This window comes from Ammodytes marinus (genome assembly GCF_949987685.1).
Source record: "Ammodytes marinus genome assembly, chromosome: 12".
NCBI lineage: Eukaryota > Metazoa > Chordata > Actinopteri > Uranoscopiformes > Ammodytidae > Ammodytes > Ammodytes marinus.
The window spans coordinates 27,104,661-27,119,915 of record NC_137216.1 but is presented as its reverse complement, the minus strand read 5'-3'; the positions used below and the strand labels follow the sequence as shown (position 1 = coordinate 27,119,915).

General features: G+C 40.5%; 1 protein-coding gene across 1 annotated transcript in view; it reads left to right on the top strand.

Moving 5' to 3' along the window:
• The window catches only part of LOC307259041 (contactin-associated protein-like 5), a gene marked incomplete at both ends in the record, with an annotated part of 84,159 nt that overhangs the window by 49,840 nt on the left and 19,064 nt on the right, over positions 1-15,255 (top strand). The window contains 6 exons of the mRNA XM_080038764.1: positions 581-687; positions 2,396-2,515; positions 6,224-6,424; positions 10,077-10,233; positions 11,667-11,794; positions 14,146-14,316. Coding sequence (XP_079894890.1) covers positions 581-687; positions 2,396-2,515; positions 6,224-6,424; positions 10,077-10,233; positions 11,667-11,794; positions 14,146-14,316 — 884 coding nt within the window. The remainder of the gene's footprint in view (positions 1-580; positions 688-2,395; positions 2,516-6,223; positions 6,425-10,076; positions 10,234-11,666; positions 11,795-14,145; positions 14,317-15,255) is intronic.

Sequence of the window (15,255 nt, the reverse complement as noted above, 5' to 3'; positions counted from 1 at the left end):
TCAGAGGTTTTGAATGAGCTCGTGTTTCGCTGCCAAGAAATGTGTTTTTGTTTTCCTCTGCTACTGATTGCAGAGGCTTAAAGTGAAAAAAAAAGATATGTCATCACACATAATTAGCAACTGTTAGCAAATTATTTTGATTATCAATTCTCTGGCTCCAGCTTTTTAAATGTGTTAATTTGCCTCTGAATTAAAAACGATTGTTTTAATTCAACTGCTGGTTAGGCTGAACTAACATGGCCTTTTTTAATGTGTTATATCCTCACGTTCTAAAGATAACTTTTGTAATTGATTATAATCAATATTGAAAATGGTTAGTACACAAAACCTAAAAACTGGAATTTAACTTCTATCTATCTATCTATCTATCTATCTATCTATCTATCTATCTATCTATCTATCTATCTATCTATCTATCTATCTATCTATCTATCTATCTATCTATCTATCTATCTATCTATCTATCTATCTATCTATCTATCTATCTATCTATCTATCAAACCTGTACAAAATAAAATTTAAATACAGTATAGGTCTATGTTAAATATGCTGTAAACCATCTTTGTTATCTCCTGTCCAGATGCCTTCCTAACCTGTGTGAACACGGAGGCCGCTGCTCTCAGACATGGGGCTCCTTCTCTTGTGACTGTTCAGGAACGGGATACTCCGGAGCCACTTGTCACAACTGTGAGCAGTTCATCTTCACTTTACTTTTCTGTCAAACTGGTCTCAGACCTGCTATTACACCCTCTGCACCAACACGGAGAGATTCTAGGTCCACTGAGCTGTGTCATTTGATTCAGACACACAACCACGCACACACACACACACACACACACACACACACACACACACACACACACACACACACACACACACACACACACACACACACACACACACACACACATGCACACTCATCTTCAGCTCTCTTCTTGCTCGTAGCTTTTCTTCACTTGTCCTCAACCTGACATGACCTTATATACAGTAGATAGATATATAGCAAATAGCTCTATACTTGCTGACTTTAGATACATGAGGGAGATTTTTCGCCAGGGTGTATCCATATACAGTATATAGACAGATATATAGCCCAGACTTGCCGAATTTAGATTCATGAGGGATTTTTTCATGATGGTGTCATCTCTTTCTGACACCTGCCATGTGTGACGGCTGTTGGGAACTCTGTGTGAAATTCCCCTGCTGCAGAATACTGATTTCTTGTTTGTATGCAGCAGACAGACACAGTTGCCTTTGCAAGTCAGCGGGGAACATGACAGATTTAGACCCACTGATTAGAATTAGATTTTGTTATGAACACAATCGTGATCAACTTTCTCCAAAACCCATAAAGTCAACTGTACATCTGCAGCTCAAACTTGGCTATCTGAAACTTGCAATAACTCATAGACGCTGTACTAATATGATAATATGTTTGTAACATGTTGAGTATTGTGTCTTATGTAGCCGTTCAATACAAGATAAAAACACAAGTGTGAGGAATGGATTAACAATATTGTTTCCCCTATAAGCTGCAAAGTATTAGCCTATAGCTCCCCAGCTTACTACCTACAGCAGTAACCTAAGCAGTCATCACTTCAGAAGCTAAGTAGGATTACATTCTTAATGACTTTGTGCGGTTACATAAACTAAAGAATACAATAGCATACCACTGTGTCAGTCCTCATCCTAAAAGCCTTGGTGTTAGGCTTTTCTTAATGCATTATAATGGAAATGTATTATTTGAAATTACAAACAAACTATTTAGTCTAAGTATGGATCATCAAAACAGAGTTATCAAGAGAATGCAACCGTTTTCATCAAGTGAATATTCAAAAGCCTTTGTGTAGGGTTCTTATTTTAGAGGGTCAGGTGGAAACATCAAAAACTAAACCAGGGGACAGATTTTTTGATTACATTTTTTTTAACCAAATCTGTAAACTGCATAATGTGCTGTGCAAGAACAATAAGCTATAGTAACTGGCGGCGGTCAGTTTTGATTAGTATCAGTTACTGTTAATGTGAAAGCATTACATGTTCTCTAAGAAAATACATCAAAAGACATTCAGTTCACTCTCCCTGTTCAAATCCTCCCTACAGTGGTAACAATGAACACACCTCACTATTACCACGAGCTCCGGTTGAAACTGTGTATCTCAGACATGTTGAGGATTTGTAAAACATATTGGAAAACACGCTGTGTCTCCAAAAGCTGACACTTCCATTTTGTCTGAAACATGAGAACAATAACTGATAAACAGTTCATAAATAAAGATAGATTTTTGGTTGTGTGTGTGTGCAGAGGACTGAGCCAGTAGAAAGCTGTTGAAGTGTGTGGGTGTTTGTTATTGGATAAAAACACAACTGACTCCTGTGTGCTCTCTGCTTCACCCAGCCATCTACGAGTCATCATGTGAGGCCTACAAGCTGATTGGCAGCTCCTCCGGCTTCTACTCCATCGATCCAGACGGGAGTGGTCCCCTGGGGCCCGCACAGGTGTACTGCAACATGACAGGTGTGTGTGTGTGTGTGTGTGTGTGTGTGTGTGTGTGTGTGTGTGTGTGTGTGTGTGTGTGTGTGTGTGTGTGTGTGTGTGTGTGTGTGTGTGTGTGTGTGTGTGTGTGTGTGTGTGTGTGAGAGAGAGAGTGTGAGTGAAGGGTCCACTCACATAGAGAACACACTGCATTGATCCAAACCACAACGGCTATCTGACAGATGACCGTCAGGCAATAAATCATTATGTGTGTGTGTATATCCAGTAATAAATCATTGTGTGTGTGTGTGTGTGTGTGTGTGTGTATCCATTATTACATCATTATTGCCACTCAGGACAGTTCCTCAGAGTCAAGAACATTGCTGTTGGAAGTCAATATCTTTCGTAAAATGCCTACACAGTTACAGTGCCACTATTGAGTATCTCAGGGTGATTTCATCCAGTTAGTTTAGACTGGTGTAAGAGCTGTCAATCAAACCCTGGAGTAGACCAAACTACAGAGCAGAGATCACTTGAAAATCTTGACTTTCGATCCACTTTTAAGCGTATACTCTGACACTGTTCGTTTGTGGTGTTTAAAGCAAAAGGGAAAACCCATAGCATTATTCCACACTGTATGTGATTTTAGAATATTTTGAAAGCTATAACCTACTATTAAATCTATATTTTGATTGTGAGCTGTTCAGCTCTTGAGTGTAGGGGGTTTTACCAAATCAATCAGTCGGTCAATAGCAAATGGTATGATTGCAGTGTTTTTGTGCTTTGTGCAAGTATTTCTGTACGATGCTTTTTCATCCCTGTCTCCGTCGATGTACAATACATGCAGTTGAGCTGTGGCCTCATAATACTAAAATGGTTATGATAAGTTATTACATTAAAATGCTGCATCACCTGCTGTCGGTTGACATCATTTTATTCCCCTTACTGGCCCTGACGATGTCCTTATGATGCATGATGACTATCAACAACACTATCCAACCAATAAGTGAAATCAATGTTTGATAATAATAATAGTAATTCATCTTATTTATGGGCATCTTCAATAACACTCAAGGACACCGTACAGTTAAGAGAAGCAAAAATACAGTTAAAACAGGCAAATATGGTTAGAACTAGCAAGTTGATAATTAAAGGGAAAAATATATTAGTTAGTGGAGTCGTTTGTGGAGTTAAGTTATTTTGTAAAGATGTTGTGTGAACACGGCAAGACTATATTTTGGTCTGAGTCCAAGTGAACTACATTGCATAAGCTAAAGCACAGTTACACAGTCATTTAATCTATGATTTGTTCCTAAACTCTTATGTTTCTCATAAAAATATCCTTCCAGCTTAATCATGACAAGTCATAAGTGTTAACATCCTGCATTATCCCGTCTTAAAAACTGGAATTAAAATTCTTCTGCTTTTCAGTTTTCCCCTTAAATCATTTGAAGCCATGGTTTATGAGATGAAAAAGTGACATGTCAAGATTAAAGCTTCACCAGATTACAAGTCTCTAGAGGCGGCCATTTCCATTAGAGCGTTGGGTCATTAAAGTCAAAAGGGTTCCTTCCCTTGGGAGCGCTAATCTGCTCAGTACATTTCATGGCCTTCTGCCATTAAATGATTAGGTATTAGGTTTTTAAACTGTGGAGGTCTGCTGTGGAAAAGTGAGCAACATGTAAATAAGTTTCTCAAGAAATTCTAATGTAATCTGACCTACATCTACTGGAGACCATGAATATCCACATCAAATTAACCAGAAATTGTCCCATCGATTTTTGTAATGGCATGTATTTATAAATTGCTCAGGGAAAAGCTGTTAACGAAGGTTAAGGGGTATTGAAAAACAAGCGCTGGGCATCACAAATAGCCATACCATATTTAATTGAAACAATAAATATCATTATTGACAGCACAGTTGGCTTTGTGTAACATCTTTCACATGTTTTATAGCCTAGAAGCGATGTGATATTTTGAATTTGGAGACATGGACCTTTCTTTTTATATTATCGCCCCTTGAGACCCAGTGTCAGTTTGATCTTTTGATGGCGAGAGCAATATGTGTCTCCGTCTCCCGTCTGAACTGTCTCCTGGGATTTGACATGTGACAGACAGGGAGAGGGACACAACCTGATCCACAGTCTGCGCCACACACAGGACAAGACACAGGAGACAGGATTCATCACCGCACTGTCACAACTTGATACCGCCATTTTGTCCTTTTGTAAGGTTAATGTCAGGCTGCTTCTGGCATTTTGTGTGTGTGTCCTCCCACACACATACACACACACACACAATCACACACACACACGCACACACACAAATCCAAATCGTTCGCCGGTAGAAGTGCCTCATCTTGACCTCAATTAAGGATTCTATTAGATATGTAAATAACTCTAAGCCCGCCAACCTGACGTGAATAATCTCAAAGTGGAAAAGGGATTTTCTCTGGTGCAGAGTAAACATGAAATCCACATTATGTAAACGGAGGATTGGAAATGGGATGGATTTCTCTTCTGATTTTTACTGGACAAACCCTTGACTCCCTTTGACTCCCTGTATTTAAATATATATATTAAATATTAAGAATTCTTTGTGTATGTAAGTGCATTGCATATATTACTGTGTATGTGGAGGTATATATGCGCATATGTTGTACATGTATATCTATAGTTGTGAATGTGAATTTTACACACTGTTTGCATCCTGCACATGGGATAAAGAAAGGATTAAAAAAGTGTATCAAATGTATTCACAAGCTTCAGCAGTAAGAGTCCTTCCTCAGTGATAAGATCAGATCTGTAATGGTATATCTTCTGGATGTTAACGGCGTTTTAGATTGACAGGTTGGGCGGATGGAAAAGGTCATCCATGTGTTGTGTGGGAACAAGTGGACTCATTATGTTTTCAGTTATTCAACACTGCAAAGTGATTTGAAATGTCACGAGCATCACTGATGCTTCAGCCCAACAACACGGAACACATCGCTAACCCGCTAATGAACGTAGCCCACTGAGATGTACATTCAAATGCCACACACACAGAGGCTTATTTGTGCACATTGGAAAGCAGCTTCAGACTCGCCTGTTTTGTTTATATCCCCATTCTCGTTAAGCATGCTGCTGTATTTTGCCATGTGCTAATACTAATGCATTTCTGCATTGAGTCATTAATGGAAATATGTTTATTTTTTAAATATTATTTTCTGTAAGTGCACAATAGTCCCGTCTCATCTCATCCCAATGAATGCAGTCAACAACAAGCTTTTACCTATATTAAAACCTATTATATTCTGTCAACCCTGGGTGTGAGATTAAATGATTAGGTGTAATAAAGTCTTTTGAAAATCATAAATCACACTTTTTCTCATTTCTGTCAATTAGAATTACTACATTTACTTAGAAAAAATATGAATTTTGTATTAAGAGGAAATACTGAAATGTTAATGTGCCAATGTTGACGGGTTATTCTCTATAGAAGGTCTAGGAAGTTTGGAACAACAGATTAACATGTTGTTCAGAATGAGGACATTAGGTTCATGTCCACAGTACATTATAACAAACTTTTCTGTATGTAGAGTGACAATTGAGAACAGTGACATATTTCATAGAAGTGAGACAGAGCCTACATTCTCTCCTTTACATAGATGTGTGTGTATGCACAGAGAAAGGTGTGGATGAGATCATGTTAACAGTCTATGGTTCTCACTGTGGCTTCATGCTAACACATGAACTTCTCTTCATTCAGATGAAAAGGTGTGGACGGTGTTGACTCACAACAGCACAGCTCCAGTGACAGTCCGGGGAACGTCTGTTCACAAACCTCACGTCATGACGTTCAACTACAGCGCCTCGCCACAACAGCTGCACGCCATCGTGTCGGGCTCAGAGCAGTGCCAACAGGAAGTGGTTTACAACTGCAAGAAATCCCATCTCTTCAATACTAAAGGTGGGGATTAATTTTCAATAAATGAACTGAGATCAATCATTGTTTTATGCCAACAAAAGCATTGAAACATATACAGTGACATGCATATTGCTAGCTACAGTGCCCCCCCCCCCCCCCTGTGTTTTGTTACCCTTTGTTTACATACCTATTTACAGAGCCTAGGCTGTACAAAATTTGAAGTGCAAAATAAAAAAGAGGATTTTTGTTGGCAGATTGTGAGGAGATATTCAACGATTTTGAAAAAAAAATGAATTTGACAACAAGCGTTCTCCAGAATTGCTGACTCCACCTTTAAGTCGAGGCGATCGCAAAGCAACAGTAGGAACACTAGTGCCTGTAGAGCCGGTCATCCACTAATAATGTTCACATGTTGAACCAATAGACTGTATATAAAAGGTTGACCCACAAATCACTCCCCATGGTCAGCCTTCACCTTGGGTGGTAGCTCCCTGCCATCAATGTGTTTCTGTGTGTGTCTGTCTGAATGGATGAACTAGAGGCTAATCATGAAATGCTTTGGAGAAAAGCTCTATATAAATGTTACAATGCTTTCTTCCAGGAATGTGCTCTGTAGTTGATTGTCCAATGCAGCGCCTTGCCAGAGGACGTCACATTGTGTTTGGTGCTTAAGTTGGCTCCCCTACTTCCACTGTCCTCAAAATGAAAGAGGCGGGCTGCGTCTTTCCCACAGGGCTAAAAGTTCATCTGAACATTGCCGTGGATGTTGTTGTTGTGTGTTGATTGTCCTGTACTTGTGTAGCATCGGGGGGGGGGGGGGGGGTGGGGCATTTCTTGATACATTGTGAATTGAAAGTCAGGCTGTCCGTGCTTTGTCATGTTGGGAGCTTGCTGCTGCCCTCTCCAACACCCTTGCCTTCTGCTTGGCTCCCCTTATTATATTTTCACAATAGCTGGAAAGGCGAAGCAAGGCAAGGCTCCAATCTCTCTGTGTGCATTCATCTTGAACCGCTCTGGCACCTATGGTATCCCGAGATTCAAACGTTTGCTCTTAAAAACATGAAACATTCATGAAGGCCCAGATTCTGTGCCGTCCCCCTGGGCGCCACGCGTGTTGCAAACAAACAAGTTCATTATCACACCAGACATCAAAAGGACACACAACACACAGGCCTATTTAACAGTTGCATAAACACTTTCAGAAATAGCCTGAATTTTCTGATGGTTTTTGCCTTTGTTGTTTGAGCAAAAAGACATCTCCCGTGGAAGGTGAAATGTGTCATTGTGCTTCACTTTGCTGAGCTTCTACACTGAACACACTGTTGACAACAAACACACATTAAGGAATATTCATATTCATTGTTGGACAAAACTGCACTTATGCTAATGTAGGGGCATTCTTATTACATTAGAATGCTGTTCTAATGTGATGTAGAACAGCAACAAGCACAAGGTCATATCATGTGTTGGCAAGTTGAGAAGAGAGTGTTTATTTGTTACCCTGCTAGAAAGTGAACCATACGTTTGGCCTATCTAGCCAGTAGCTGTTGAGATCTGTTTTTCCTTTTCCAATTAAAGAAAACCCTTGTACTGTGACACTCTTGTTGACTGCTTGAGATTGATGCAATTCAAATGGTTGCTGACACCTTGCTCTTGTTATTACGGTAAATGGCTTTTAGTCAGAAAGCGCCTGCCAAATGAATGTCATGTTATCTAATATCACCGCCACCAGAGTCTTACTGCCAACTGAAACTTTTTATTAACATTTTCAATGTTGGCCTAGTCTGAGAATATCCTGCAGGAGCACTCCGTTTGCTAGCAGCTCTTCTGTATTGTGTCTGTGATGAATATTGCAGACCCAGGTGGTTTGCCGGTGGGGGTTTGTGCAGCGTTACTGTCAGAACTCTGACTTCCACACGTTTGCAGTGAAGCGGATAGTTAAGATGTGTTCGGGAACAGCTCTCGTCAATACAATAGACAATGTGAGAGAGAGAGAGTGAGGCTCACCTCTCCTTCGGGAAGTATTGATTGCTGCTTGTTCTTATTTGTGCACCTGTTGTTCAGTGTCTGAGTTTAGGGTTTAAAGAAGCAGCTAGAACACTATGGGAGAAGACATGTGGTGAGGACAAGGACAGAGATGGAGGGTAAAGACAATGGAGCGCGTGTTATTCTCAAACTTTTGTCATGCAAATTCATTCATTCTCTCAAGCTTTATTTAATCTCGATAAATCGTTGAGAGCACAGCATGTTACAATTACATAATACACAAGTGAAACAAACAAGTCAGTCAATACAAACAATTAATTCATTTCAATGAAACATAAATAAATATATAAAGAATAAAATCAACCAACAATAGGATAAGAACAAGAGTGAGATACAAACCTAATTTAAAAACAGGTGCATATCGTGGTGCTCTGTTCTGTAACCAAGGTTCTAAATCGACCCATGGACACAAAAGTATTTCATTTGAGATTATCTTGCAGGGTATTTCTACGAGGCACAGAAGCCAAAGGCAGATCTACCAACTACAGTTGAAGCTCTAGGCACTTTGAATGTGAGCCAGTTGTTGGATCGTGTATGATAGGCTCTAGAGTTCCATTCTAATATAATAAGGTGAGGTCATTAGGACAGTCTCTCTTTCTATAGAAACAGGAGGGCTGGCCGGCCACTGTTGATCCAAACTGGAACTACAATCCTGTTTTTGTTTCACTGTTTGCTTTTGTCTTTTCCACTTCAGCCTGTGGCATCAGTGTGTTAGCAGATCCCCAAGGAGTCTTATCTACACAAGAGCAGAACTAGACGTGGAGCAAAACACAGTGAATTGATGGAGAGTGGACAGACACGTCTCAGAGCCATTCTGTGACTCAAGCTAATATGCTACGTGTATATCCATACATAAAAGCCTCGGCTAATGCGGCCGTAATGTATGCTAGGCGGGTGAGGGAGGGCCTAGGCAGGAGACACTTGATTATGCATTGTGACATGTAGCTTAATAGTCTCCTCCCGGCTGGCTGGCATCGTCAATGCAGGGTCACGCTGTGTGACAGATGATTGAAGCTGGACCACTTAACCCCAGAGAGGAGCTGGGGGATCGTGCCTTTGTGGGGTTTTCTGCTGTAGCTTCACTGACACTCACTGACAGAGTGTTATGAAAAGACTGCAGTGGATCAATCAGAAGGAACACACGTGTGTGTTCCTTCTGAAAAATCCAATGGAACGTTTTGCTTTTTGTTACTTTTGGGGAAAGTAAAGCAAATTCTTTATTTGTTTTGCTTGATTCCAAACGTATCCCTTATAATATTAAATAGAAAAGTAAATCATTGTTTTTATATTTAAATATTTGGAAATTAAACGCTAAATTAAATATTTTCATTGTTGTCCGTGAGTTGATATAAATGTAAAATAGTTTTGTTAAATGGGCTCATGGTCGTAGGCCCCTGAATCGGAATGGAATGGAGGTAGTACAGCGACAGACGTTGTGATGTCGACACATATCTTATTGTTGACTAATGAATTGATCTAATATGGTTGTGTGATGAACCAGCGATTTACACCCCCATGGCTGACCCTGTGCGAGGACCCCCTCTGGAGTGTGGTAACTTGAGATGGGATATGCGAAGAGACAAATTTCAATGTGCCTTGTGTAAATTGACTTATAGAAAACTGTCTGTCTGTGTGTGTTGTGTGTCAGACGGCAGCCCTCTGTCCTGGTGGCTGGACCGGGAGGGAGAGAGGCGGAGCTACTGGGGAGGCTTCCTGCCCGGGGTGCAGCAGTGCTCCTGCAGCCTGGAGGAAAACTGCATCGACATGAACTACTTCTGCAACTGTGACGCTGATACTAACTCATGGTACGGAGTGATCACACACACACACACACACACACACCACAGTCTTAAAATGTCAACAAAGGAACTTCAATGTTGTCCAAACCTTTTAAATCAACAAGGGTAGGATGGGGCTTTGAAGGGGCTTGACCAATAAGTGGGGCTGCTAAGAAAATAGTGGAGTTTCATGACTGCAGTTACATTATAAGTAGGTTATTTCCTTAATTTCATTCAAAGCAGATATTGCACATAGCATATATAGTATACATGTAGTTTTAAATGAGTTTTGCCAAAGAGTATTCAACGTATAAGTGCAACGGACATAGCAACAGCCAAACACAACAAAGGCATGGTGTGGCGCTGTCCCTGGTGCTGAATTCTTCAGTAATAAACGTAAGACATGATCTGTGTTACGTTCATGCAGGTGGATCCAGGTGTCCTAAGCCTCTGTGTAGTGGATCTACCCTAGATTGAAAGGAGCTCAGTCCTAATCTTTATATAAGGTTCCACATATGAATTACAATAATCAAAGTTATCATCTCCGTCTGTGGTATATTCACCATATTCAACTACCACCCAGAGATATTCCACAGAAAGAAAGACTGCAGAGAGGATGCATGGCTGATAAATAATTAAGCAACAAAAAAAAATCAATTCAGTGAGAATATTAGTTTTTAAATTGCTGAAACCACTCACAGAGCCCCAAGAGCAGCTCACAGTCCAGAATTTTTTTTTATTTTTTCCGCATTTTTTTTCCTTACTCTGATTTTTTCCGGAGCTGAATTCTCTTTTTAGATGTGTGTCAGCATTACTGGCTATAAAACCAGATTTTACTCTCAAACAGTTAATTACAGCTCATACACATAATATCACAATCATGATTGGACTATAACTATCATTTCCAAAGGCCTGGATGAAAAGACAAAGGCTGTTTTTATAGTTTGGGTTTGTGTTAGATTGTTCACAGTGTGTGTTTGTTTACGGTATGTTAATCCACTCCCAGAGCTGCTCTTGAATCAGCTCAGCTTGCATATTTCCAGGGGCAGTTGTCTCCAATGTGATGGATTGCCCTCTTTTTAATGTGTTTACTCTGCGTTCTGTGCTAATGCTAAAGAATGGAGGGCTTTATCTGGACTCCCGTAAAGGCATCCAGCACCCCAGGGCCTGTGTGTGCTACCATTTATTTATCTATTTTGTGTGTGTGCATGTGTGTCTCTCTGCGTATGTGTGTGTGTGTGTGTGTGTGTGTATGTGTGTGCCATTTATTTATCTATTTTGTGTGTGTGGGTATGTGTGTGTGCCATTTATTTATCTATTTTGTGTGTGTGTGTGTGTGTGTGTGTTTCTATGTATGTGTGTGTGTGTGTGTGTGTGTGTGTGTGTGTGTGTGTGTGTGTGTGTGTGTGTGTGTGTGTGTGTGTGTGTGTGTGTGTGTGTCTCTCTCTCTCTCTCCACAGGGCTAATGACACAGGCCTCCTCTCCTATAAAGAGCACCTCCCAGTCAGTCAGATGGTGATTGGAGACACCAACCGAACGGGCTCGGAGGCCGTCTACCACGTTGGCCCCCTGCGTTGTTATGGAGACAGTAGGTGATCACCCCAGTGTGTTGAAGTGACTGTGTGAACAGGTTTTACATGGCTGCAGATGGGACGCCTTGATTCCCCCTTGGCTTACTGTGTGTTGAATCAGGGATTCTGTTGATGTCTTTAGGCCTCATTGGTTTATACAGAGAGAGAGAGAGAGAGAGAGAGAGAGAGAGAGAGAGAGAGAGAGAGAGAGAGAGAGAGAGAGAGAGAGAGAGAGAGAGAGAAAGAGAAAGAGAGAGAGAGAGAGAGAGAGAGAGAGAGAGAGAGAGAGAAAGAGAAAGAGAAAGAGAGAGAGAGAGAGAGAGAGAGATGGAGAGAAGGGGGAGATGGAGAGAGAGAGAGAGAGAGAGAGAGAGAGAGAGAGAGAGAGTTTTATGTTTTTGTCCGTTCTGTTACAAGTTAGACAACTGGCTGCGTGGACTATAAACTCTGTGTGTGTGTGTGTGTGTGTGTGTGTGTGTGTGTGTGTGTGTGTGTGTGTGTGTGTGTGTGTGTGTGTGTGTGTGTGTGCTAGTGATCAGAGCTGGACAGCAGCACTGGATCATGAAAGAGACTGGTAGATACTATGTTTCTGCCTGGTGTCCCAGAGTGAGCGGTGCACACAGGGCAGGGAATGTTGAGCAGCTCATCTGCAGTCAAACCTAGTTCAAAACCCCTCTGTGATTATGAACCTTTTCTACAGGCGTCAGAGATGTCACACTGGAGTATGTCACCAGTATGTCATCTTAATATGGACTGTTGTGCAATGAATTCATGTAACATACACTGTAAAGAACAAGCTTAGAATACTAAAGAGATAGATATAAATAACAATTTAAATGTGACTTAGGCTTCATACAATGGACAGAGAAAGGCTTCACTGCTCTACTATGAGCTTTCAAGACAAATGGGAAATGTGGATTTGAATAACAAGATTCTTTACAAATTGAAGATTTATTTTAGAAAGTGGTTGAAATTGATCCTTAAACTGAATGAAATGGTATAATCAAAATGATTGTAGATGCATAGCTGCAGTTTTAGGGTAAATCAATGGTGATCTGACCCTAGTATAATTCCTTAAATTAGATGAGCTCATAGATATGGATTTGGCTGAATTAATTTGACTAGGTCCTTTATAACACCTCAGCTATAACAGCTAACAGCTAACGATCCTACAACCATGCTGGTAAGTATGTGGGCAAACATGCTTTCTGGAGCTGTTCAAATATCAAAACATTTCTAGACTATTGAAAATATAATAACCAACGTGATATTCCAAATAGCTGTGTGGTCATTTACTTAAGAAACATTGGAGGACATTCCCATGACAAGAACTGGAGAAAACAGACCAAATAATGCAGTAAAACTAAAGACAATAGTATACCCTCAATAGTAGTCATTTGTTCTTTTTAATAAAAACAATCTCAGCCATTGTCATTTTTATATGAAAAACTGATTTACTTTTATGTGTATTTTTAACAGTATAACTTAACCGTGTCACCACAGCCTCCCGCAGCGCAGAGCTTCAGCCGACTAACAAAAGTCATTGAACTTGTTTATGTGCTCCAATAAAACAGCTCATTAAAGCCAAATACTGAATGTTTCTTCTTTAATATTACAGCTTTTATATTTGGACCCCGTCTGTGTGAAACAGCTCAGCTCTTTCACTGCATAAGGAAATAGTGTGATGTTGTCGTAGTGATGTGAAAACCTCTCAGGGAGGAAGTTGAGAAAAAATAAAACGTGTGAATCTTGACACCGGAGACCACAGCTCTCTGCTTCCTGTTTCCTCGCCCCAAGTCAACACTGGATCTGAGGGACGGATCAAATGTCATGATTCATTAAATCTCTTGCATTTTGGTTTGTGAGGGAAATGTGCAAGTGAGGGAAACATGGAGACACTTAAGACACATTGGACTTGAACAGAGTAGCACAGAACAGACACAGACAAGCTTCCAGGCCATTTTTTATATATAGTTGGTGTCTGCGAGAAATAAACCTGTTGGGAGACAAAGAAGAAGTACTATAGAAATACTGTAAATAACTAAATACATCTTCACCTCATCACTTGATATTGTGGAAAGACTTGAGGCAGTGGTGGATGATGCCATATTCAGTAACTAGCTTCTTGTCCTTGAAGGCCACCGTAGCTTCTGTAAATTATCCAAACGGATGGGGGTAGAGAAGGAGCTTTAAAATCTAGATTTTTCCCCAAAGATTACATCAACATACTGCTAATACTACACACTGCACCTTTAAAGCCTCAAATGGTCTTTGTATTTGACATGTGCTATGTAAATGACCCTGCCTTACTTTACTGTTCCTGTCCCTTTAACGATCCCTCTCTTTCATTTGCTGTGTTTCCCCTCAGAGTCCATCTGGAACGCTGCGTCTTTCTACCAGGAGTCCTCCTACCTCTACTTCCCCACGTTACAGGCGGAGCTGGCCTCAGATATCTCCTTCTACTTCAAGTCTAGTGCTCCTTCAGGGGTCTTTCTGGAGAACCTGGGCCTCAAGGACTTCATCAGAGTGGAGCTAAGCTGTGAGTCAACGCTCCAACAGCACAATAAACAGAGGCAGCACAAGGACATGCACAAAAAATAACAACCATACATAAGAATACCCACAAAAAGCTGTCAGCATATTATTTTTTTATTTTTTTTGTTGTCTTTCTCAAAATGGAAATGCCAGCTGTAGTGTAGTTGACAGTTTAATTTTTCCCCCCAGAAGCAAAGCTGTCAAGTCTGCACAGTGTGATGTAACCCTAATGACACACAGTCAACAGCAGTCATGTCATGGGAGTCATTACAAGCATTTCCCTATTACCAGTGTAGTGAAGCCCAACTCCTTTTTCATGAATACACAGCCAAATGGACAGCCATGTATTCATAGGAATGACCTTGTCAAATCAGATATATTTACCTACAAGATTGACGTGTTTACGACAGCACCGATACAGATATATTTTTTGTAGGATTACAAGAATTCATTTCAGGTGAGCTTACTTATCAAACAGCAGATTGGATAGATCAGTACATATCCTGTCAGCAGAGAGGTACTTCAAGTAAAAGTGTTTTATATTTTTGTTATTATTTTAGGTGTTAAAAAAGAAGTGAGATTGTTGATTGTGGTGTGTTTTGTTGGCAAACCTTCCTCAGGAGTTGTCAGGATATTTGAATCCTTTATATATTACTGCGGCATGACAGACACTGTGAAATATTGAGGAGCTGTCAGATGAGCCCCATCATAAATCTATTCAGGGTCATCAAGTTCTCCCAGTAGCATTGTATCCTGTTGCATCAGAAAGGGAGGAAGACACATGAAAACACTAATGTTTCATGCGGTCTGACCTGGCTGTCGTGTGTGTCTGTGTGTGTGTGTGTGTGTGTGTGTGTGTGTGTGTGTGTGTGTCTGTGTGTGTGTGTGTGTGTGTGTGTGTGTGTATGTGTGTGTGTGTATGTGTGTGTGTGTGTGTGTGTGT